The 26,030-nt window shown below is 38.5% G+C and overlaps 1 protein-coding gene across 1 annotated transcript; it reads right to left on the bottom strand.

Moving 5' to 3' along the window:
- Positions 1-981: 981 nt before the first annotated feature.
- ift81 (intraflagellar transport 81 homolog) lies at positions 982-25,195 on the bottom strand. The gene is made up of 18 exons (XM_083553547.1): positions 24,683-25,195; positions 22,311-22,414; positions 21,121-21,301; positions 20,837-20,926; positions 19,491-19,556; positions 19,252-19,362; positions 18,997-19,081; positions 18,494-18,657; positions 17,589-17,681; positions 16,227-16,370; positions 12,251-12,400; positions 7,126-7,254; positions 6,104-6,193; positions 4,679-4,765; positions 4,496-4,567; positions 4,319-4,404; positions 2,415-2,460; positions 982-1,955 (listed from the first exon to the last, which is right to left on the bottom strand). Exons 1-18 carry the CDS (start codon positions 24,824-24,826, stop codon positions 1,773-1,775), a joined length of 2,025 nt encoding a protein of 674 aa, XP_083409673.1. The 5' UTR covers positions 24,827-25,195; the 3' UTR covers positions 982-1,772.
- Between the last annotated feature and the right edge of the window lie 835 nt (positions 25,196-26,030).

Genomic DNA, 26,030 nt, shown 5'->3' on the forward strand with positions numbered 1-26,030 from the left:
GTGTACTCACGTTTGTTGCTAGCCATTTTGACAATAATGGCTGTATGTTGAGTTATTTTCAGAGAATAGTGAACCCGTACTGCTATACAAGCTGCATATTGACTACTCTAAAATATATCCAAGTTTTATTTCTATAGTATTGTCTCTTGAGAAGATCTACTAAAATGGTTGCTGAAATGTGAGGGGTGTACTCACTTTTGTGAGATACTGTACATGCGGACAGAATTACTTAAGAAAATCCTGGTACAGAATGGCACATTAGTATACCACATTTTAAAACTTTTTCTTCCAACTTCACATCATGATTTGCTTTAGTGAACTCTTTATGAAGACACTGCCTACACTAGTTTAATATTCATACTATTATGTGATGTCTCTGATTATACCATAGCTAAATTGTACTTTCCAATCTCACTGCTTGTAATAAAAGCATTACTGTATGCACTGTTATTGGAAAATAATCAGCTTTGGGCTTTGTTTGAGAACACAACACAACACCCCAACCTGGCATTTATTATTATCCAAAAACAGCACTCCATGTGATATTTTATTTCTCAGTTGTCCTATCAACTCACTTTTTCTGGTACATTACTGTTTACTGTTATCGGATGATCTGCATAATCTAAGGCAAATAATATTAAAAGTACAAACAAACTATATGATCAACAATACGGTGAAGCTTTCTGTCGAAAGATAATTATGTAAATAGTCTAAGCTCTTCAGAATATCCAGGACATTTTCATCCATGGCAAAATCTTCAGAGTAAAAGTCTTTAGACTTTTCAGTTTTTCAGCTGAAGACAAGAGTTGAAAAAAAGAAAGCAGCTATTGTTGAAGTAATTGTCTGCTAGAATGTAAGTGATAACAGGAACCAACTCATCTCGTGCACACAAGACTAAACACACAAATTGGTTGGCAAATTGCAGTGGTGTAAGAGGAATAAAACACACCAGGAATTTCTGTTATAAGAAAACAATCCACATACTGTAAGTCACGTTTTATTCGCCACTTTCTGGCCAAAAAAAGAAACTGCAATGCTTAAATGCTTGATAAATTGTCTAATGTTGCGTAAACATACCGCTTGTATAGTTAGACTTTTTACAAAATCTTAAAAAAAAAAAATAAAAAAAAAATTTATATTGAAAAACACATAACTCGTTCGATATATTGTTCAAACAGCTGAATTTTTCCTGTTAAATTATACAACTGTCCCAAATCAAAAACTCATTCATGTGCACTAACAGGTAGGGGAGGAGTTGTAGATGTTGCACTGCTGATTACCTCTGCCCCTCAGTGACGGCAACAAAAGGAAGACCAGCCGAATTCCTAAATTGGACAGCTCTTCTGCCCAAGGTCATGACTGCTGTTTCCCAAAATAACTGTGTGCAGGCGTGTTCAAAGTGTAACACTTTGTTCGCTGTTATCTTCCAACACATGGATTGTAGGGCTATTCTTAAAGACGCATCAAAATGGAGACAGGACTTGTTGAATTTTCAAAACCTCTTATCCATGAAACACTTCTATGAACACGTGTTCTCTCTCTTTCTCTCTCTCTTAGATTCAGAGTGCTCCACTGGTTATCACCACTAAAGATCTCCCAACTCCAGTTAATTATGTCCAAAACAGGAGATTTCACTCCGTTTTGGAAAGCAAGGAAGAGAAACTTAAAATAGCACAGTCATTAAATTTCTCTAAATTCTCTAAACACACATTGCTTCATCAAAGCATTCCATGAGCCTATAAACATATATAATGACGGGCTGTGTGGCTCATCTAGAGGATCAGACGGTCCTCTCCACTCTCCTGGATCACCTGACCGATAGACGCCTGACTCTGGGCTCGCAGGTTACATTGCTTCTTACACTCCAGCAGCTGTTCCAGATCCTTCCACATGTGCACCTGCTTCATGTTGGGCCCGTGGCTCTCCTTCACCTGCTTCTGCTCCTCACGAAGTTTCTGGTAGTGCACAGATGAGAATAAATGATATTGCGAGCATGCCTCGAATTAACCCTTTAGCCTATTTTATTGATAAACAGTACTCCCTTGTGGCTCCCACATTTTATTTGTCCCACATTCTCCCCCAAATTTCCTGTGATCACCACTATATAAATACTAAAATAAAATATTAAAGGAACTAAATATGCCATAAGATTTATGTAAGTGTCATTTCAGCAAGTCCTTCTTGAGGATGGTGAAGCAGTAATGTCGTTTATTGCGGCCATATAATTCACATGATTTGGTGTAACTAAACTATGAAGTAGCGTGACAGGACAGCATGCTCCAAATGCTTTCTCGGAAATAGGCCAAGCCCTTGCTGTCACCTACCAATCCACCTGCTGTAAACACACAAGGCTGAAAAACAGGGATACTAGGCTACAGATTTTGATAAGCAACTTAAGAAGCCAAAAGATTCACCTTGCCCAAGGATTCCTGCTCAGCAATGTTCTTCATGAACTGCTCTCTGAAAAGAAAAGGAGTTAAACGTGTTTATTAATTTTCAGGCAATGCACAAGTTTTAAATGAATGCACTTGTTTGAATACATTATAGTTTGGTTATAACAGATTTGAGGAAAGATGAACAAGGTATCAATCAGGGAGTGGAATATCTGAAGTGTCAATTGAGGGTAAAAATATGTTGGATTGGGAAGGTTTTTTTTCATATTTGTGTATTTGTGCAGTATTCAAGTTGTGGACTGGGTAATTGTGTGCTCTATTGAAAGTTTGGATTAGGTATTGGTCTGTTGTATTCAAGATGCGGTTTAGGTGATGGTGTGCTGTAGTTGATTTGTAGATTAGGTGGTAATGTGCTGTATTTAAGATAATGGTAACTTACCCTAACCCTTATCCAGAGCGACTTCTAATTATCTCATTTGTACAACCGAGCAGCTATGGGGTTAGGGGCCTTGCTCAGGTGCGCTTTCGAGTGGAAGCTTGTTGGGGCTAAAGTCCAGTACCATAACCAATAAGCTACCACCTCCCCTGTTTTATGTTTTTTTTGTACACTTGTGGAGTGGGTGATGTGCTGAATTAGAGTATATTTGAGCATCCAAATATATCCAATAAGTTATTGTCAATTAGTATACATATAAGAAAACTAAGATTGGTGGTATCACAAAGTTTTGAGACTAATGGTGCCAACTGGTGCTATTTGGACCACGTCTGCGTCATTGACAGCAAGTTAGAACAAAGAGAAAATGTGAAATTCTGTGTGAAACTGGGCAAATCTGCCACAGAGACATTTGACATGACATACATTTGACCAACGGCAATGCTGCAACGAGTCGTTGAAGGTGTTTTGAGTGGCCCGTGCGCTTCAAGAGCAGCAGAACATCACTGGAAGACGATGAGAGATGAGCAAAACTTTTAACAAGCTCAACCCCATTCGAGTTGAAACCATTTGGCAACTTGTGCATGATGATCATCGGAGATCAATCCACATGATCTCACTTCTGCACCCTCCCTACTTGCCAGATTTGGCCCTTTTCCCGAAGATAAAAATCCAGCTCAAAGGTTGCCATTTTGACACCGTTGTGGAGAACTTAGATAAATGAAGTACTTTCTTGTAAATAGAATTAGTCTCGAAACTTTCTGCTACCACCTCGTAGCTCATCATGCATTTTATTATAGAGTGATGCAAACCGGCACTACTCTCCCCATTCATTCATCCCAAGGGCCCAAGAGTGGCAGCTTGGCGATACCGGGGCTCGAACCCCAGACCTTCCGATCGGCAACCCAGCGCCTTAACCGCTGGAGCCACCACTCCCCCCTACTCTCCCCATTCCGCAAAATAAACATTTGGCTGAAATAAACTCCAAAACTCAAATATAAAAAAGGCCAAGCTCAAAAATATTTAATTGTAATAATGTTTATTGTTATATAAAGGTTTCAAATTTTTTTTCATTCTATCTTTTTTTGTCCATCGAGTTCATCAAGAATAATCGTATCTAATATGTATGATGCTGTGAGATATACTATAACTTCAGAATTTAATTCTAGGACTCATTTGGTGCCAGACTGATACATTAGGGGTTAATGATTTCTTCAAAGAAAATACACTTCTATATGAAAAGACCTTTATTGTCCTCTAATGACTCCCCAACTGAAATTAATGAAAAAAACCAAGAATAGGACACACTAGTGGAGCACCGCTAAGCACCGCTAAAATAAGAGACACAGAAAACTGTCCCACATTTCTATGTTAAGAAAAGCGACAGCATACAGGGAATGGATTGCTTAAAATAAGCTCAGACGGAGCTGCTTTGTTCGTACCCACGTTCTGAGAATTTACACATGAATGAGCGAATGTGAACAATGGATACCTGATGGACTTTTTCCGTGTCTGCAGGTCAGACGACACATAGATCTTCATCTCGTCGGCAGCCCGCTGTATTTGAATCTCAGTGATCTGCGAATAGATGAGGAGAGGGCCAGTGAAGTACGAGAACAGTTGATGATCAGGCGCAGGGTTGGTTTTTTAGTAGGAGGGTGACTCTTACCTCTTTCATGCAGTTGATTTGGTGATAGCGGTTTTCCCCCTGTGACGTCTCCTCTCGCAGGGTCCTGACCTCCTAGATCAGATATGCATATTTAAAAACATTACTAAGAATTCCTATTTACGTAAGACTTGCTTCTTTGGCATAAACAAAGGCTGTACGTGACACTACAAAAGGCCACTTTACCTGCTCCAGTTTGGATCGGTTGCTTTCCAGACCAGCAGCGCAAGTGTCATACAGAGCTTTTTTCTCTTCATACTGCTGGGAAAGCTCCTGCTTGGACAGAAAAAAAATGTTGATGCACATTTAGTTAGTATCGACCTACAGTATTGTTACAGTGTTCCTGTTAGTCTAATGAAATCTCAAATGCATTAACAAAGCCTAAATAATTAATTAATCAACCAAAAATCTGTTCACTTTATTCTATAATTCAGCTCATTTGCTCACGTCTTCTCAAACAATCCGGTTATATTATTTGTTTAGTGCTTTACAAAGATGTCAATCATGTACACTCAGTAGAATGCTAAGACTTCACCTATACTGTATATACATCTATATTGCCAAAAGTTTGCAGACACCTGGTCATAAATATGGTATATGCTTTTTGAGAATTGCATTCCACATTTAGTCCCAATTTGCGCTAATTTTCCTCCACTCTCCTGGGAAGATGTTCCACTAGATTTTGGAGTGTGCTTGTGGACATTTGTGTTTATCAGCCACAAGGATGTTAATAAAGTCAGGTACTAATGTAGAGAGAGGAGGCCTGGGGTGCAGTCAATTCATCCTAATGGTGTTCAGCAAAGTTGAGATCAGAGCTCAATGGCAGACCACTCTAGATCTTCCTTTACAAACCATGTAAACCATATCTTCATGGAGCTCGCTTTTTTTGCCATGCCGGAACTGGTTTAGGTTTCCAAGTTCAAGTAAATGCAAAATTTTATCGTACTGCATCCAAAGAGGTCCTGTACAATTGTGTGATTCCAGATTTGTGGTAACAGTTTTGAGAGGAACCACATATGCTAAGGTCAGGTGTCCCAATACTTTTGTCCATATAGTGTAGTTCCTTGGTCTGATCAGCTTTTTTTTTTTAAAGAATGATCCTATGTAATCTGGGAAAGACATGACTGAGTAATGGTGTATGGTAAAAAAAGAAATTGAAAGTAAAAGGTTTCCTCAATGTCTGTTATCAGTGGTGGCTCAATTGTCAGGGACCAAAGGTTTATTCAAACATGAACAGTTGAGGTCAAATCTCAGACTGGTTAAATACTTGGATATGATTCGATCATGCTTTTCAGTTGTAACGCAATTTCTATGAAAGCATCTGCGATACAAAAAATAGCGAAAAAAAAAAAAAAAACGATGCATCTCCGGTTCCTGTTGAGTTCTACTGCATTGCTACGGTTGCTATGGTGATGTAACAGACTTTTCGAATGCCTCAGCAGCAGACTTTGGTCCATCAGAGCTAAATGTGCCTAGTCTTGTGTTCTTTTAAACTTTGCTGGATGCTCAATGGAACGCCTACATATTGTATCTGTTTAATTTTACACTGTGTTTTCCGAGGCAGGAGGAGATCGTTGTTCAATCACATGTAATTTTCTGCTGGTTCCCCACCTGGCTATCCTGGCGAAGAGGCCTTAGTTCCTTTATTAATGGAGACAGAGCTGACTTCTTCTCTGATATTGCTGAATTGATCTTCTTTACCTGAAACAATACAAATGACCACAATTACATGCTAAATAAAGTGTGTTTTTCATTATATTTCCTGGGATGTGGATTTACAAATTTTCGATGACAGCAGATGATAATTATTAGTTGTAATTTAAACAGTTAAATCAATGGTCCCGTTCAAATATTTTTATCGTAAATTGTGTTACACAACTTATTTGCAGGGAGCTGCATTGACCACACATGATCAAAGTTTAATAATAATCTGACATTGTTATTTTTTCTTCTCTTTCTTCTTTCGGCGTCTCCCATTAGGGGTCGCCACAGCGGATCATCTGTCTCCATACACCCCCCACCCCACACCCGCCTGCTACATCTGACTCTTTCAACCCAACCACCTGCATGTCTTCCCTCACCACATCCATAAACCTCCTCCTTGACCTTCCTTTTTTCCTGTTATTTAATAAAAAAGTTGTTGCTATGGACAAAATCTTGTTATGCTCATAAAATGTTTGTTTGTATTCAACTTACAAATTTTTTGGATAAAAACATTATAAAGTGATTCACAATATCTTTTTTTTGTACCTGAACAATGACAAAGAATGCAACAATGATGTACTCAGATCCAAAATGTCATTAGTAACATGTCATTTTAACCTGTGTCGTGTCCTTATGTGCAAGTTGGAGTCTTTAGTGTGTCAATTATTGTATTACAGCTGTTCTTTTCTTCTAGTTTCTGTAGCAACCTAAAACAAGCGGTAGTACCAGAGCAGTTATAGATCTCATCAGGGAAGCAACATTTTTCCCAGCAGCCCAGAGCGCTCATTAATGAACAAAAACATGAAGCAGGAACACCACACAAACTGATGCAACAAACAGCATATGTGACAAAACATACAATTCGCAAAGGGGTATAAGAAAAAAGGCAGTATCTAAATCTTACATCTGCCATTTTTTAATCTGCTCACCATTTCGGACATGTTGTCCAACCTGCGTCCCTTCAGCTCGTCCAATTCACCTTTGATAGTGGAGACTCTCTCCAGCTCCTCCTGGGTCTCGCTAAAGCCTGAAATCCCTCTCTGAGCCTCCAGAGATTGCTGAAAAACAGAAACTGATGGTTATATTGGCATCTAGGTCCAATGTCTCTTGAGAGGAGTCATTTGGGTCTCATTTGCAGATATAATCATTGCTTATGCTCTATGCTAAAAAGGTATAAGCCTGCTAAAAGCCTAGAAACACAACAAGCCTCTAAGTATGTTAAGCACTCTGTGAAGAGTTATGTCTACACAGTCAGTGCTCACCTCTTCAGTGAGAGCCCTCACACACTACACTGACAGATACTGTTTAAAATATTAACCTAAGAGCCTGGATTTTATTCATGCATATTTGGGTATGTTGCATGTTTGATGTTAGGAATAAAATCAATACAGGTTGGATGGTGAGTGGAAGGTGACCAAATTTGGGGAAAATCCTCTCAGACATGAGAAAATGCTATACCAATGTTTACTGAAAATCTAAGTTGCATAATTCACATATAAGTAAACAGTAGGGGTCTAACAGTACACAAAATATGCTACGTACCTCAGATTTTAAGTCACGTACCGTTAAGGGGAAGAAATGTGAAACATAAAATTGCTTGTTGTTTACATTTTTAAAACAATTTTAAATAAAATGCCTGCTTGAATAAATAAAAATTAAATATTTCAAAATAAAATCAATTTATTAACAGACAAAATCAATTTAATGCCATACACGTGTTTATTATATTGATTATATTGAGTATACAAATAAAATGGCCATAATTTAAATTGATTAAATAAAATTCAATAAATGGAATTTGTTTTTAAGTAGTTTACATTTGTAATACCTCAAAAAGGAAGCTGGATGTAAAACGCATCCATATGGCTAACATTAGCAATGACTGGGAAGTGCCCAGTGTGACACTGCACTAACTCCAGTTTATTTTTTTATACTTCTGGCATTGTTATGTATGTTTGAATGTGTAATAGTACTAAAAACAAATGCGCTCAAAGTGCTAATTAACATGTATGGGAGGGAACTCGGATTCGAACTATGTTTCGCATGTAAAAGGATTGCATTTGGTACACGTGCACCGAACAGAAAGCCCTGTACTGAAATTTTGCGGTACAAATACGTGTTCCGTTACACCCCTAGTAAACAGAGTTTCTGTTTCTTTTCTCGTGGAAACATGCTGACGGTACACTCACCGGCCACTTTATTAGGTACACCCGTCCAACTGCTCGTTAACGCAAATTTCTAATCAGCCAATCACATGGCAGCAACTCAATGCATTTAGGCATGTAGACATGGTCAAGACGATCTGCTGCAGTTCAAACCGAGCGTCAGAATGGGGAAGAACGATGATTTAAGTGACTTTGAATGTGGCATGGTTGTTGCTGCCAGACGGGCTGGTCTGAGTATTTCAGAAACTGCTAATCTACTGGGATTTTCATGCACAACCATCTCTAGGGTTTACAGAGAATGGTCCGAAAAAGAGAAAATATCCAGTAAGCGGCAGTTCTGTGGGCACAAATGCCTTGTTGATGCCAGAGGAGAATGGCCAGACTGGTTCGAGCTGATAGAAAGGCAACTGTAACTCAAATAACCACTCGTTACAACCGAGGTATGCAGAAGAGCATCTCTGAACGCACAACACGTCGAACCTTGAGGCGGATGGGCTACAGCAGCAGAAGACCACACCGGGTGCCACTCCTGACAGCTACGAACAGGAAACTGAGGCTACAATTCGCACAGGCTCACCAAAATTGGACAATAGAAGATTGGAAAAACGTTGCCCGGTCTGATGAGTCTCGATTTCTGCTGCAACATTCGGATGGTAGGGTCAGAATTTGGCGTCAACCACATGAAAGCATGGATCCATCCAGCCTTGTATCAACAGCTCAGGCTGTTGGTGGTGGTGTAATGGTGTGGGGGATATTTTTTTGGCACACTTTGGGCCCGTCAGTACCAATTGAGCATCGTGTAAACGCCACAGCCTACTTGAGTATTGTTGCTGACCATGTCCATCCCTTTATGACCACAGTGTACCCATCTTCTGATGGCTACTTCCAGCAGGATAACGCGCCATGTCATAAAGCGAGAATCATCTCAGACTGGTTTCTTGAAAATGACAATGAGTTCACAGTACTCAAATGGCCTCCACAGTCACCAGATCTCAATCCAATAGAGCACATTTGGGATGTGGTGGAACGGGAGATTCGCATCATGGATGTGCAGCCGACAAATCTGCAGCAACTGCGTGATGCTTTCATGTCAATATGGACCAAAATCTCTGAGGAATGTTTCCAGTCCCTTGTTGAATCTATGCCACAAAGGATTTAGGCAGTTCTAAAGGCAAAAGTGGGTCCAACCCGGTACCAGTAAGGTGTACCTAATAAAGTGGCCAGTGAATGTATATTGATGGTAATACACATCCACACTATGTGGATTCAATTAGGTCAGAAGTTCTTGGGATCTTTAAAATGTAGTATATCTGTCAGCGCACCTTCTCGTTAGAGACTAGATATAGTCTGGCGACCCTCTGCTTCACATACCACCTGAAGCTCTTGGCGGCTACTAAGCAAACACAGCTTACATGAATTCTGTGTCACTGTGTTATGATTTTGTAGCAGTGCACTGTGTACATGTGAGTTAATGACTTTAGTGCATATTGTTGGTGGTCTGTGTATGACAGTAAGTGAAGCATCAGGTGCGTCTTGGTCGTATTGATGGTTGGCTTTTCAGGGACAGACAACGAGAGAAAGAAAGAAACAGAAGAAGAAACAGAAGGACAGCTGTCATGTGTGTGTGTGTGTGTGTGTGTGTGTGTGTGTGTGTGTGTGTTGGGGGTACGATGGGGTAGTTCACACAACCCACCGCAAAACTCTCTCACTCGCCTAGGAACAACTCTCGCACGTAGCCAGAGAGCAAATGCTGCACTCACAAATAGCTCAGGCTCAGACCTCCTGCGTCAAAGGGGGTATCAGCTGGTCCGTGGCTGGGAGGGTTCAAAGGTGTGAAGCAATTTCCAGGAAGGTGTTGTAACTTCATGTGAACACGCTGAAATCTGAATGGGGATGAGTGCTTGAGTGGGACAGGGTCAGGGACAGAACGTTGGACAGAGGCATCAGATTGGAGAACCACTGAATCATTTGGAAGAATCACAATGTGCTGAATATGGGTTTCAATAAAATCTAGCTAAAATAAGTATGTGCTGCAGATTATTGGATTTTAGTTCTAGCACAGTGGATTATTTTTGATTCAGAGGCCACAAGTTGGAATCCCAGATCTGCTGTGTCTCATTGAACACTATACTAACTTATATACTTTCTATACTAACCGCTTATACTAGGACAGATTTACTGAAACTCTACAAGCTACATTTTGTCATATTGCTGATAAGTGATACAATATATAACAGAAAGGATGCAGACTCCTGAATATCATACACATATTTGGACCTTTCCCTACCAAACCATTGCCACAAACCACATTAGGAGGTTTTTTCATGCTGTAGAGCATTTTGATTTCCCTTCACTGGAATTAACTGGCCCAAACCTGTTTCCAGCAATACCCATGAGCACAAAGTGAGAGATAGAAAGATATCCTTGGCCAAGGGTGGAGTGGAAAAACTGGAATTGGGTTGAACGGATCCCTGACATCCACCCCACTGAACACGTCTCGGCTGAACCTAAACACTGATCGTGCCAGAGATGGCGAAAGTACACACATCCTTTACTCAAGTAGAAGTTCTTATGTTCAAATTTTAAATGACTCTGATAAAAGTTCAAGCACAGTAAAGTAGTATAGGCTCTATAATGTGCATAAGTAAATAGTAGCGATTACTACTACTACCTGTTTTAGTGTCACGCTGGAGCTAGCATCTTATAAATATACTAATACAAAATAATTTCAAATGTTGTTATTTAATAAATGTATCCAGGCTCAACAACCACCATATAGAACACAAGCAGAGAAAAGATGATGATCAGATGATCAGCAATGTCTCTGTTCTCAGTCATGTTTACATCGCTGACTCCCTCTGTCTCATTCACATTAACCCCAGACTTGTTGTTGCCTTCTGACTTGCATAATGTTAGCTTTGTAGGCTAGCATACGTCTGTGGTACGTGATAGCAAGGAAATGATACACCACTGGTAGATTGAAAAAGCCACGCAATGACAGAAAATGGGTTGAAAATGCAATGTGAAGAAAAAATATAGATCATGTAACCAAATAGATTAAAACTAAAGTAATGAGCCTGGTTGGAAAATGTAGGAAGTAAAAAATACAGATATTTGTGGTAAAAAAAATGTGTGAAAGTAAAAAGTTTGCTGAAAAATAAACAGTGAAGTAAAGTACTGATACCAGAAAAATCTACTTAAGTCCAGTAAAAAAAATACTTTGTTACTTTTGATTGTGCACCTGATCACCCAAAATCAGTTTCTGACCTCAGTAATGCTTTTTGGCTGCATGAACAGAAGTTCCCACAGCCATGTTCCAAAATGCTTTTCATACTTTTGACTATCTAGTTTTTGTCATTGCACTGTACATTGGACTGTATCCCAACAAGCTGGTGCTCGTTACTTTTCTATAATTGAACATACTGCCATGCTTTGTTCCTTATTTAACCTGAACATAAAAAATTAAGTCATTCAAGTTTTATGATTCTCCCAATACCTGCTTTTTCCATTGTAACAGAGTTTTCAATAAATAGATCTCCCCTTATTTTTCAGTACAAGAAAGTACCTCAAAATGTTCGAAACTTTTCTGCATTATTACACATTATAACACAGGAACAATATCAGAGGAAAAATGCAAAAGATTTCCTTTAACCTTTAGCGTTTTAGCTCTAAATCTAGTTTAAACTTCCCCTACTCTGAATAAAAATAAATGTAGTATAATAAACATATGGATGCCTGCAGGATGAAAGGAACAAAAAGAAAAAAAAGATTAAAAAACAAAGAAAAGATACATACATGTGTATGAAAGTATGTGTATAAAATACTATCCAGTGTGGCATAATGTAAAGATGTAAGAAAAAAAAAGCACTGGGGAGGCCCATTTCAATACCAGATGCTGTTGTGCAGCTGTGTGGCGCTGGCGAAGGATCTCCTCTGTCCTCTGTACAACACCAAACTCGGCCTTCAGCTCCGCCATCTCTTGACGCCTCTTCTTATACACGATGTTCTTGCCACGCATCTTGGCAACGTATCTTTTAAACTGTGAACAACACAGAGATAACAACCAACAAATCAAAAACCACGAGGGACAGTTAGAAGTTTGGGTTTGGAAAGCATGTGGAGAAACAAATCATTGACAAATAAACTCTGCCACATGATATCAGACGATGTAAAAGTGATATGCTATAACAATAGTTAACGAGGAGGAACATTCCAACAGGAATAAACATTACACTTTATACACACAAGGTCCTGTCTGAGGGTCTTCCTTATATCTTCCATGCAGAAGTGACTAGCAGTCATCAAGATGAGACTTAAACGTAGAATTCTCTATTTTGTAATTAAATAAATGTGAATTCTGATTGGTGAAGGTTGATAAATTTCCTTTGATCGGTTTAGAATAATATCTTTTAATGTGCGATTTCAGAATACGGCCTAAATTCATTCAGATTTGTGGTGCTGGATCTGGGTTAGGAGTTTTTTTATTTTTTTAAAGATGCTGGCAGTCGAGGGGTGTCCCTAAGATTCATCTCTTCGGTCCATAACAAAAGTAACTTGAGCCTGCAGGCACGTTGCCAGGAGGGCAATGCACCTTCATCATCTGGCAGTTCTAACCCTAGGACATTACTTAGACCGCCCTGTTGTCACTACAGCCAGCAGTTATAAATGTAGAAAGCAGCCTCAGAAATCACAGTGTGTCGTGTGTCGCTCAGGGAATGCGGAGCTTGTGTGTCAGAGTTTACCCTTTGTGTATTTCGAGACGTCAAGGGCAGACAAGGTTGGGGGGATTATAGGCAACAATTGTGCATTGTAGTGTGTCCCTTGTTTTCTCTCGTCACAAATGGCCATCAAGTGACAGGGTCTAAATTGGTCAGCACATGCGTTGGAAAGCGTCACAATGAAATGGAAAAAAAAATGCAGAGGCATTGGGGTGGCAAATAAATCATTGAGTGTTGCATTTGCAAGAACTACACAAAGAGAAGTTATACGGTGGCATAGATTTTACTTTTTAGGCCTGATGCAGAAAATAAAGAAGAAACAAATGATACAAGTCAATGTTGTAACTTAATTAGTAATGAAATGCTGTTCACAAAGTTCACAAGGATTAGTGTTAAAGATATGATCAGAAAGGCCAGTCAAACGTTTCCGTGCCATATATTTTAGCATCTGGTTAAACGTCTGGTTTAATCAATCTCTGAAAACGATGGAAAGTATGTGAAGCATTGCTTTGCTAAAGCTTTTTGAAGATTAAATTTGGGGAGAAAGTTGATGAATGATCTTGACTGGCACAGATGTGCATCAGCCTTTACTAGGTTAGTAGTTACAAGAAGGGTAGACTAGATATTTCCCTGATGTCCTGCTGAAACAAATCACTAGGTGCTGTTCAAAAATAGCAAGAGAGGGACGGTAAAAAAGAACGGCTTGTAGGGGGTGTGGTTGGGGGACGCAGGAGTTTTGCTGCAGTTTAAAAATATTTCCGTTACCCAAAATATATTTCTGCATATGTTGATCCTATTGGTTTTAAAACTGAGAATAGCCTGCTGCGATGTCCAGGTTACTTCTGTTCATCCTTGTATGTCCAGGTCACATCTGTTCATGCAAAAATGTGCTGCATTTCATAAAAAATCTATTAAAAAACTAGTAAATTTTTCCCCTCATATTTTTGCTCATCTGCCAATTCCCACCCACCCCCCAGCTCTCCTCTATCATATGACACTGTTTTTTTTAAGAGCTGCTCATGCTGTGGCACAGGATAGCATACCACCCCAGGAAGAAAGCTCTATCTGCCTTCTTCCACATGCATTAGCTCAAAGAGCGATAAATTAGCTCAAAGTGTCACTGTGACTGACACGGATAGCTACGACATTTTTTTTTATCGAAAATCAAACTTCTGAGGATAGGATGAACTCTCATCTGTTATGTTGGACTTAGTTATCTGCTATGCTTAAAGGTAAAAAAACAAATGTAAGATTTAATATTTAATTCACAAAGGTCGTGTGTTAACTGTTCTACAGAGCTTCCTTTTCATTTCAAACCATTTTTACCTAAAAACTCAATCTTATAATTTAAAGTAAAGCTGAACTCCTTATCTTCTCGTAAAGTATTACTAATATGTGAGTAAAAAAAAATAAAAGACAACAAAAAGAGAGGCAGACCGGAGAATGCAGAGCAGACGCGGGTTTTAGGACATGGACCAGCTGCTGTTTGAAACGCTTGCTCTATTTCCATGGATCTATTAAATGCCGCTTTCATTACAACAGCGCTGAACCCCTTGTACCCCTCTCTCTCCATTTTTAAATCAGTGCAGCACCATTGTGTGACCATACAAGGGCATAATCCATCCCAGAGTCCTGTCTTAAACATCCTCCACACATGCACAAGAACATGCTCACACACACACGCACGCACACACACGCACGCACACACACGCACGCACACACACGCACGCACACACACGCACGCACACACACACACACACACACACACACACACTGACATACACTATTTCTAAGTTACTTTCATTGACATGAGTAATACTTTGCAGTCCGCTGTGCGCTTATATTTCTATTGTTTTTTGTTAATAAGAATATACTGTAAAATTCTATAACTCAAAAAAACCAAACATTTCTTTTTTTGACATTTTGACTAGCAGTTTTTCTACTTCCCTGGTTCCTTCCTAACTAGTGCACCTCCTAGTTTCTTTTTCACTATCTTGTTTCATTATCCACTACTGCTGCAGCCGTTCACGGTTGGAAGAGCCACATGCAGAAGGGAACATTATCAAACAGAGATGATAGGCCTGAAGCAAGTGGAAAGACACAGTTGGGGCTATTTTAGCCTCTCTATCTCCTCTACCTCCCATCTCACTGCATAAGGGCAAGCTGGAATTTACCAACCACCGAGAGAGACAGGACAGACAGACCAACAACGTGAGAGGATACAGACAAAGAGCAGAGACAGGAACATTGACACCACAATGCTATTTACGATATTGTGCAGATTCCTTATCAGGGACACAAACCGTGGGTACAAAAATGTATTAGTAATTACTGTAATAAAGAGGGTTACATTTGAAATGTAAGAAAATGTAAGGGGAAAAAAACCCAACACGATAGAACACTGCATTATCTGTAACATTACTACAGCCAGTCACAAACATTTAAATAGAGTAGATGCATTTACCCGTCACATATACATCACAGCACAGTGAAATTCTTTCTTCGCATTTCACAGTGATGTTAGGAAGCTTGGGTCAGAGCGCAGGGTCAGCCATTATATAGCAACCCTGGAGCACAGACAATAAGTGCCTTGCTCAAGCGCCCAAGAGTGATAGCTTTGCGTTATTGGGGCTTGAAACCCCAACCTTCTGATCAGCAACCCAGAGCCTTAACCTGTAACCTACTAATTCCCCACCCAAAAAAAAAAAAAAAAAGTTAATACTAATATCACATTAAATACTTTAAACTTTCAGTACTAAGTATTTTGAGGAAAATATTCCTGAAAGAATATATAGAATAGATAATAAAAGGAGTAGCAACAGAAAGCTTGTAACATTAAAACATGAAATGCAGATAAATGTCTGTTGAACTGAATAAGCAACTGAATTTTTCAAAGAGAATGTCTGCTAAAATCCAAATATATATCTATAATATAAATATAAGGGCCGCCAAAATTAACATGTTAATGCAAATTCATTTATATATATATATATATATATATATATATATATATATATATATATATATATATATATATATATATATATATATATATATAATTTCAGGTTATCTTGTATGAGTATGTCAGTCCTGTAAGTTGCTTTAATGAATGCGTCAGTGTAATTTTAGTGTGTAACTGTGATATACCTCATCTGAACGGATGATCTCGAGTCCTCCCTGTCCCACAGCCTGACTCTTAGCATTCAGTTCTCTTGTGATGGAGTTTATCTCCTCCCTCGACTCCTGCAACTCCTCCGCCTTCGCCTCCTTCTTACGCGCTATGATAGAGGCCTAAGAAACATTATATTTTTAAGAGTTTCCATTGATGTGCCACCATGAAGTGTCTTTCGAAAAGCCAATCACTTACGCTGTACTATATTACCGTAATTAAAGAAAAGTTCAATCAAAACATGACACAAACATTATGCAAATGATAAACATCTGGCTATATCACCATAAAACAAATGCAGATGAGAGAAATCCATAATTCTTTCAAGTTCAAAGCTGTGTCTTAATACATGCGGAAAATGGGAGGGATGCAACTTGTAAATCTGAAATATATTTTGAGAAAATATTCTAGCCAAATATGTTTCAACCTAATTCTCTAATCTTCTAATTCTATCTAACATTGAGAGTACAGAAAATACCAAGAAATAACACGTTTCCCAGTATAGTAACTGAAATGACACTCACTTTTACACTTGCAGACACTTAATTATGATCTTTACCATCTTGTTATTCGTGCAATTGTTCAATAATCCAATCACCCAATTATGTGCCAGCAGCTGGTGTCAATATTTGCCCATGGCTCTTTGGGTGAATAAGCTACATAACAGCAGAAGTCCACATTTTCTCGTTGTACTTAGAAATCAAAAGTAAAAACACACTGACTATTCTGATTTATGTTAATTTCTTAAAATGGTGCAGTATAAATTTGGCATCGACTGCATGAATCAATGGCTAGTGGTGGTGGTGGTGGTGTTATGGCACAGGGACTGTTGTTCCTTTATTAAACACCACTTAAGCATTAGATAAATGCCACAGCCTAATTAAATTCTGTTGCATCACAATTGAATTCCGATCTCATAAATGCCACTTCCAGCACAATCATTTACCATGGCACAAAACACAGGTTGTATAAAAATTTGAATCCATGAGCATGGTAATAATTTAAATGTACATCAGTGGCGTCACCAGTCTCTAGACCCGAACATAATAGAGCACCTTTGGTGTGTTCTAGAAATATTCACAGAATGCACAGCTGACAAAGCTGCAGCCATTATGCGATGCATTCATGTCAACAAGGATCAGTTGGTCAAATACATGTTTCCATGGGGACTCTATAAAGAAAGGGTCCAACTCAACATTAGCATGGTTTTCCAAGTAAACTGGCAGTAGATGTGCCCTTAGATGTCCATTATACATGCTTTAAGTAAAAAGATTTCCACATATAATGTATTATTTCCTATTGACACAGCTCTAAGTAGGTACAAGCAAAAAAAACTCTACCTGCTGTCTGTACAGAGTGAGATTATCATCCATGGGGTCAGTCCTGGACATCTTCTTCTCTATTTCCTGGTTTATCTGGTTTAGCTCTTTAATCTGCAGCAGAATCCAAAAAGGGGTCCATTAAAAAAAGAAAAGGAAAAAAAAAACCATAAAGAAATTAGAAATACATTAAAACATATATTCATAAATTGAATGATCTGGAAAACATTAGAAAAAGGAAAATGGGATGCATTTTTTTTACTAATTAAATACTTTTATAAACTTTAATGATCGTAAGACCTTAGTTTTATAATTACTATTATCCTGTCAATACATTTTATCTACAACTTGTCCTTAACCACAAAAGCAGATGATCATCCATGCAGAAATGCTTGATATTTGTAATGATGTAATTATGGACTGAAAATACAAGGCGAAAGAAATCTAACAAATAAGAAAACATAATTTGAACTGACAGATCCCTAATGTTAAAGAAAGAACAACCTTCTAAAAACACCTTCTGACTGATCTGCTTTAGAAATTCAACAAAGCTGTGGTATAGATATGCAATAGAATAATGAATATTTATAACAAATAATATAAACACTACATTATTTATATCAATCCTAAAATACAATCACATTTTACTCCTATTAACTAGCAAAACAATCTCATACCAGGTATTGCTGAAGCTTGTCCATTTTTTCTAGTCAATGAAAAGTCATATTCAACCAGATTTGAAATGCATTAACACACTGAAACAGTCTGAACCAAGTGTGTGATTAATTATTCATGTAGTGTTAAACTGAAGGCGATTCAAGTCCATTATTTTTATAAAGCAGACTTGTGCTGACTGATCAAACTGACTGATCGTGCTGACATTTGAGGTCAAAATTTTAGGTTAAAAACATAGACTGCAATGTGACCTTCTCCTCCAGCTCATCCAGCTCGGCGTGGCCCATGGCCGGCTCGGATGCCACCTTTTGCAGGTAGTGCACTTTGCTCCGGATGCGCTCCAGCTCCTTGGGCAGCTTGTCTGATGCCATGTAGGAGTTGAACTTAATCTCCTCCTCCAGTCTCTTCACCAGGCCTGCAACAGAGAAGCCTTTTGGCACTACGCTCTCACAACACACTCCCACATGACACACTATATATGCAGTGCAGACAGTTCATTTGCAAAATCACACTCATGCTAATTTTAGGGGGGAAAAAATGCTCCTGGAAAAAGAAATGCAAGTAAATGTAATCCGAGGTGGAAAATTACACTTTCATAGTTTTGTCACATGCTGGAATGTGTGTGATGCCTATAAAAGACATCATATGAAGACTTTACATGGTTAAACAGAGGCTGTTTTATGGGATGCCAGCTGAGATGGCGTTTGTTTGACCTCTGGCTTGGACACATGGAGTTTTTCCATTGTCTACTCACTCTCAGGCTTGGCATCTGCTGCTGCCTGTCGCAAGTCTTTCAGTTGGATCTGACACCTCTGCCTCCTCTGTTCAGCCTGAAAGAGCTGAAATGCAAACATGCTACAACTTCATATCTTGGAAAGGTGCAGATTTCCGTCAATATGTCTAATAAAAATATGTCTCACTTTCTACATAAAGCTCCACATCAATCGCAACACTCAGCATTGTTTAGTGTACGGACTGAGCAATTCAACAAAAGAAAGACCACAGGTACCTGGTTCTTTTGCTCTTGTTTCTGATGAGCCAGAGATTCCTCTCTCTCCTTTTCCACTCGAAGCTGCCTGGCCACCTCTAACATGCGCTGATGGTTAGACACAGACTCCACCTTGTGGAAAAATGAAGTAATAGACACCCTTTAAGGTTGAACACAATTGTCTAAAACTTGAATATACGAAGAATTAAAATGCCAAGGTGTCTCATATGAGACAAGTCTAAACCCAAAGGCTTTCTTACCCTTTTTCTCAGACGCTCCACTCGTTTAATCAGCTGGTCCTTCTCTTCCTCCATAGCCGCAATATCCTGCAGTAACAAATTCCATCACTGTTTCAAAAAACACAACTATAATAACAACTATAATATAGTGAAATATTTTCAAATATATGGATTCATTTAAGGGCTTCAGAATCAACAATGGGAAATGATGTATTTTTTATTTTTTTGTACGAGTGTCAAAAGTTCAGTATAAATAGATTACCAGAAATGCAGACCTTATGCAAATAGCTTAATATAAATTAGTATAAAATTACTTTAGTATAAATTCAGATTACAACAGTCACATTGTTTTATTTTGTCTGAGTTTTATGCCACTATAATAACAGACAGTTCCAACAGTGATTTTTTTATTGAAATAGATTTTCAGTTATTTTGATACCTTATATCCAGAAAAAAATGTCTATGCTAATTTTACAAAAAAATCCTGCTTATACAAAATTGTTATATTGTATAAGCAGTTTGAATGTATTGTTTTTTTTTTATTTTACAAAAATTTATAATACAGTATAAAACTTAGTGTCTTAAACATGTTGTTTATAGTTTTTGAGAAATGCATGCATGTTCCCTTTATTTATATAAAAAAATGAGGTAAATTTTATGAAGACAAAAAAATATATAAATGTACAGATGTAAAAAAAATTTTTGTCCATTAAAAATCCTTCCTTAGCATGAAGAATAGCTTTACACACTCTTGGCAAATATTCAGCTAAAATACTTTGCCACGCCTCTTGTAAAACATGCCAAAGGTGTTCTTCACTAGTTGGATATTTTTTTCTGCCCTTGTGATCCAGTTCATACCAGAGCAGTTCAACAGGGTTTAGGTGCGGTGACTGGGAAGGCCTTCCATAACAGATAATAGACAACCTAGTTTTTGCTCTCTATATAACTCTTACAGCACTTGGATGTATGCTTCAGGCCATTGACTTGTTGTATGCTGAAGTTCCAATTAGTCACATTCCAGACAGAATTTTTGGTTCAGTAAAAAGTCTCCAACATTCCCTGCTCCAAAACAAGCTCAAACCACTAAACTTCCACCTCCATGTGCACTGTGGGGATGAGAGATGAGAGAATGAGACAGTCTGCAAATATCTTGCTTACAAAAGTTCTTCTGACTCATCTGTCCAAAAAACCTTATTAGATTCATTCACTGTTCAAGTCTTTTAAGTTTTAACCTTCTAGCTAATTTGTTACATAGTTTGTATAGAACATGCATTTGTCTCAAAATAATAAAAGACCAAACGTTTCTAAACTTTGACACTGCAAATCACAAGAAAAGTAAGGGGGAAAAAAGTGAATGACTCTTTTACACGTCGAATCTCAGCTGCAGAAAATCCAAAGTTCCTCAGTTGTTCACACTCTTTATGGTAATTCTTGAATCCTTCAACCAACTCTTCATACTATAAGGATAAGAGATCACAGAGGAATCACAATGTATAAAATGCCACTAAAAAGTGCAATTAACAGTTCATAAAGACAGTAAAAAAAAAAATTCTAATAAAATAAATACTGCTTTGAGAGCTGCCCAGAATCATGTTTAAACTGTATCTCAACTAATGCTGATAATTTGCATACAAGCTGCTTGTGCACAGACCTGGTGGTAGACCTCAGCGATGACCTCATCGGCCAGGAACTCGGAGGGCACGTCCAGCTTGATGAGGAAGCGAGCCAGATAGGCCCTCTTCTTCAGCTCAGGAACTTTCTGCAGCAGCCAGTGCAGGATGGGGTGCACCACTGGCTTACTGCCGGTCACCAGGCCCTGCCGAAAAACGTTCCTGGAACCAGAGATGATGGGAAAATTTAGGCATGGGCATACAGAAGAAAAATAAATAGTAAATGTCTAAATTAGCATTTACACTTTAATTAGGATGTTGCCATTGTAAATACATAGTGGTTCTTCTCTACACTTTTACCAAAGTTGAAAGCACACACTTGTATATTGTTTACGAAGATCTGCGGTGGCCTGCTGACCTAAACTCTACTGAACACCTTCGGGAGGAATTGAGGAATTGGGAGCACAGACTGCACCTCACGCATCAGTACCTTACTTTACTAACGCCCTTGTGGCTGAATGAGCAAAAATCTCCACAACCACACTACAATATTTAGTGGAACATTTATCCAAAAAAGTGGAAATTATTTAAATGAAAAAAAAATTGTGACTAAATGTGGAATGGGATGTTTAAAAGGTATATACAAATCTTATATAGATAGATAAACAGATAGATCTTTATTGTCATCAGTATTAAAATGCAGTTGGGCTTCTAACAGAGGAGCAAATAGCTGCATATACTGTACAGGTAATTAGTGATCATGAGATGGTGTGATGCAAACACCTTTTTAAGCATTATATAACAGCATGTCCCAAAAGAGTTTTACTCCCCTTAGAACACAACAATCTCTCAATGCTAACAAACTATTTCTTTTTAAACAACCAACCAACCATTATACTTATTATCCATTTACTGTTCAAATGTGGATCTATGCAAATATGTTACTGCTATCTCTTAACTGACAGCCATATAAATAGTAAGTTCCTCAAAAACCTCCCTATTTTGTCACCTTATTTCACAATCAAAGATAAAAATGCAGCTTGTCAAGAAACAGAAAAACTGTTTCCCTTGTCAGAAAACTATAAAATTACAATGAGCGCATTGATAAGGAATAAAACGTATAAATTAACTACATTATGTGACCAATCAGATCAGACGATTCAGCTGTCCGGTAAAACTGATAAATGTTTAGCAACTTAACATCCATTCTGTTTTATTTGGTATAACTTACACATCAGAAAAGCCGCCAGGGGGTTTGTATTTCAGCATCCCCAACAATGCAAACATTCTTTTGACCGTGTGCTCGGGCATTTCTTCCCGGATATCAAGCGCTTGCTGAAAAAGAAGACAATAAATAAATGGGAGAGAACAAGCAGGAACAACACAGTACTGTGGAAGTGTAGCTCTGTGGTTAAAATGTTGAGCTTCTAATCAAAAGGTTGTGAATTCCACTGCTAAGCCACAGGGCAAAGCCCTTAACCCTTACATTCTCAAGTCACAATGGATGAGTGGCTGCCAAATGCTGTAAATTGTAATTAGACAAATAAAACGCAGAGCTAATTATATTTCTGTGCTATTAAAATAAACTGTAGCAAAGGGTTCCAGGGGTTTTTACAAGAGTTAAATCAGTTCTTCTTCTTCTTTCGACTTCTCCCATTAGGGGTCGCCACAGCGGATCATCCGTCTCCGTTACCCCCATGTCCTCTACATCTGCCTCTTTCACACAAACTACTTGCATGTCTTCCCTCAACACATCCATAAACCTCCACCTTGGCCTTCCTCTTTTCCTCCTTCCTGGTGGCTCCATCCCCAGCATTCTCCTACCGATATACTCCATGTCCCTCCTCTGCACATGTCCAAACCATCTCAATCTCGCCTCCCTCACCTTGTCTCCAAAACGTCCTACATGCGCTGTCCCTTTAATAAACTCATTTCTAATTCTGTCCATCCTCGTCACTCCCAAAGAAAATCTCAACATCTTCAGCTCTGCTAACCTCCAGCTCCACCTCCTGTCTTTTACTCAATGCCACTGTCTCTAAACCATACAACATCGCAGGTCTCACCACAGTCCTATAAACTTTCCCCCTCACTCTCACAGATACTCTTCTATCACAAATCACTCCTGTCACTCTTCTCCACCCACTCCACCCTGCCTGCACTCTTTTCTTCACTTCTCTAACACAATCTTCATTACTTTGCACTGTTGACCCCAGGTACCTGAACTCCTCCACCTTCTCCACCTCTTCTCCCTGCAACTGCACCACTCCACTGCCCTCCCTTTCATTGACACACATGTACTCTGTCTTACTCCTACTGCCTTTCATTCCCCTTCTCTCCAGCGTGTACCTCCACCTCTCCACAAGAGTAAATTCAGTTACAAGAGCTAATTGACAACAGGTCAGTAACATGATTGGGTATAAATAGTGTCTCTCAGAGAGTCCCTCAGAAGTGAAAATGTAAAAGACTGGGTCTACAAATTGTGCAACAATTTCAGAATAATGTTTCTCGATATAAACAATATTAAATAAAACCAGTTTTTCTGTTTTGTCTCTTCAGGAAGATGATAATGTATATTCTAAGTGACTCTCAGGACACGCCTCGCTTGAAAAATTTATTTTATTTACTAAACATTTGTTTTACAGATGCGCCAAGCCTTAATCAAGCACCAAATTCCGCCATGATGCGCACATCCGGCAATTAAAACCGTCCGTGTGGAAACATAGCAAAAGTTTATTTGGTGTCCTGCTACTTTACGTAATTTTAAACACCCTAATTACTTTAAATGACAAGAAAATGTTGTCTTCATGCTCTATGTTGAGTTTGGTTTCACTAATAATAAACATACATTTGCATAAAGTATTTATATTTGTCCATGTCGAATAATCACAATTAAATATTTTAATCATTTGACAGCCCTAATATATATATATATATATATACACACACACACACACACACACACACACACACACACACACACACACACACAACAAGGCATAATTTTAGACAACGCATTATGACTAATATTGTGTTGGTCCCCCCCTTGCTGACAAAACAGTTCTGACCCATCGAGCATCAACAGCATTAACTTCTTCAGCAGTTTGAGCTGCAGGAGCTCGTCTGTTAGATCAGATCACACGTCCAGCCTTCATTCCAATCGTGCATCAATGAGTCTTGGTCGTCCATGACCCTGTCGCTGGTTCACCACTGTTCCTTCCTTGGTGCACTTTTAATAGATACTGACCACTGCAGACCAGGACTCTTGTCAAACTCAAATCCTTACGCTCACCCATTTTTCCTGCTTCTAACATCAACTTTGAGAAGATAATCAGTGTTATTCACTCAGTGGTCATGATGTTATCCCTAATCGGTGTATACGGTATACCATATGAGCTTTATAGGAGAAAAAGGAAATTGGGAAAAGGAAATATGGTTGTTCTGGACCTCAGCTCCAGAACAGTCTTACTCTAGCCATCTATCTTCCTCCATCAAATAATAGGTGTAGTATATATCTAGGTGTAATCAGTTATGAATGAAAGGCTTGTAGTGTTAAATGAATAAATAATGATCAGGCAGAAGATTCATATCTGTTGCTGTTCTCACCTTCGAGTCGATTTCAACCAGAACATCACTGAGAACCTGCAGAAGCTGTGCGGGCTCCAGAGAGTCAAACGTGATCAGATTATAGTTCTTCCTGAACGGCTCTCGGTTCAGCTGTTCCACGATAAACTTAAGCTGCTCACTCATTATTATTATAATTATTATTGTTATACACCAAAAACAACACCTAAGCAGATCCCTGTAGTTGACTTGCTAACCCGTTAGCTTGTTGACAAACCCAGCTGTCGCGAGGCAACGCGGTTTTCTTTATCTAACTACGACTAAAAAGTAGTTTAGACATAAAAAAAAATGTAGTATTTGTTATTGTTTTATCCAATTGTTTTATGAAATCATTTATTTACATATAAATACAGTCATTTTATAAAATACGGCCATACACAATAAATCCTGCCTCCTCCAAAAAGAAAAAAATCTGCCTAGAAACCGAACACAGTCGCCGGTTGCCAACAGGAAGTCCTCAGCAGCCCTGGTGTCTTCTGGGATACTTTCCAAATCGCGGCTTTTCTAATACATAAGCACTACATAGGGGACTAAAACCCCATTTTCTGGTACACTTTGCTTCCCAGTAAGTGTTATTTGGGATAGAACCACGAAGGATGTTAAAATAAAGGCATAAAGAGGAAATTGGGAAAACGTAAAAGTCCCCAAAACTAAATAACATTCATGTTCTATTAATATTATACATATTATTAGATTGAATTATGGAATTGGGAAAATGTGTTAAAATTTGTTTATTGGTTGGCAGAAAAAATAATAAAAAATAAATAAATAATTCAAGTTGTATTTGTACAGCACTTTTAACAATGTTAAAAAGCAGCTTTACAAAAATAAAAAGGTTATAAATGATCAATTTCTGTCCCTACAAGTTTATCCCTAATTAGCAATCTAATGGTGAGAGTGGCAAGGAAAAATTCGCTGAGACTTCATGATGATAACTCTTTTAAGGAACCAGTAATCCCATTCTGATCCTCAAAACAGAATCTCCTTTTGTTATAGTTTTATACTTGCTGAGGTGCACTGTTCAATGATGGTCACTGAAATGCAGGACTGTTCATGCAAATTGCAGGCCTACACCATCGTAGCAGACTGTTTATGTAAATTACTTTATATTAACTATTAATTACATGAATCCATCCTCATAGTTCTTGAGTTGCTCGTTGAATTCATAAATCTTTAGGCTGTTCATGTGGAACCATCAGCTGCACATAGTGGTCTCCAATTGGAGAGTCAGGGACTTGGGATGGATCAGGACAACAAAAAGGGACAATAAAACAACAAAAAGTACATTAAATAAAACAATGAATTGTTTTTTTTGTCTTTTTGTGCGACC

The sequence above is a fragment of the Silurus aristotelis genome (genome assembly GCF_946808225.1).
Source record: "Silurus aristotelis genome assembly, chromosome: 11".
NCBI classification, from domain to species: Eukaryota; Metazoa; Chordata; class Actinopteri; order Siluriformes; family Siluridae; genus Silurus; species Silurus aristotelis.

Coding starts and splice junctions, on each gene's coding strand:
- ift81 (XM_083553547.1), bottom strand. CDS start 24,826: ATGAGTGAGCAGCTTAAGTTTATCGTGGAACAGCTGAACCGAGAGCCG. Junction 18,658..18,996: donor AGCAGATGCCAAGCCTGAGA/GTGAGTAGACAA, acceptor TCTCTGTTGCAG/GCCTGGTGAAGAGACTGGAG. Junction 4,568..4,678: donor ACCGATCCAAACTGGAGCAG/GTAAAGTGGCCT, acceptor TATCTGATCTAG/GAGGTCAGGACCCTGCGAGA.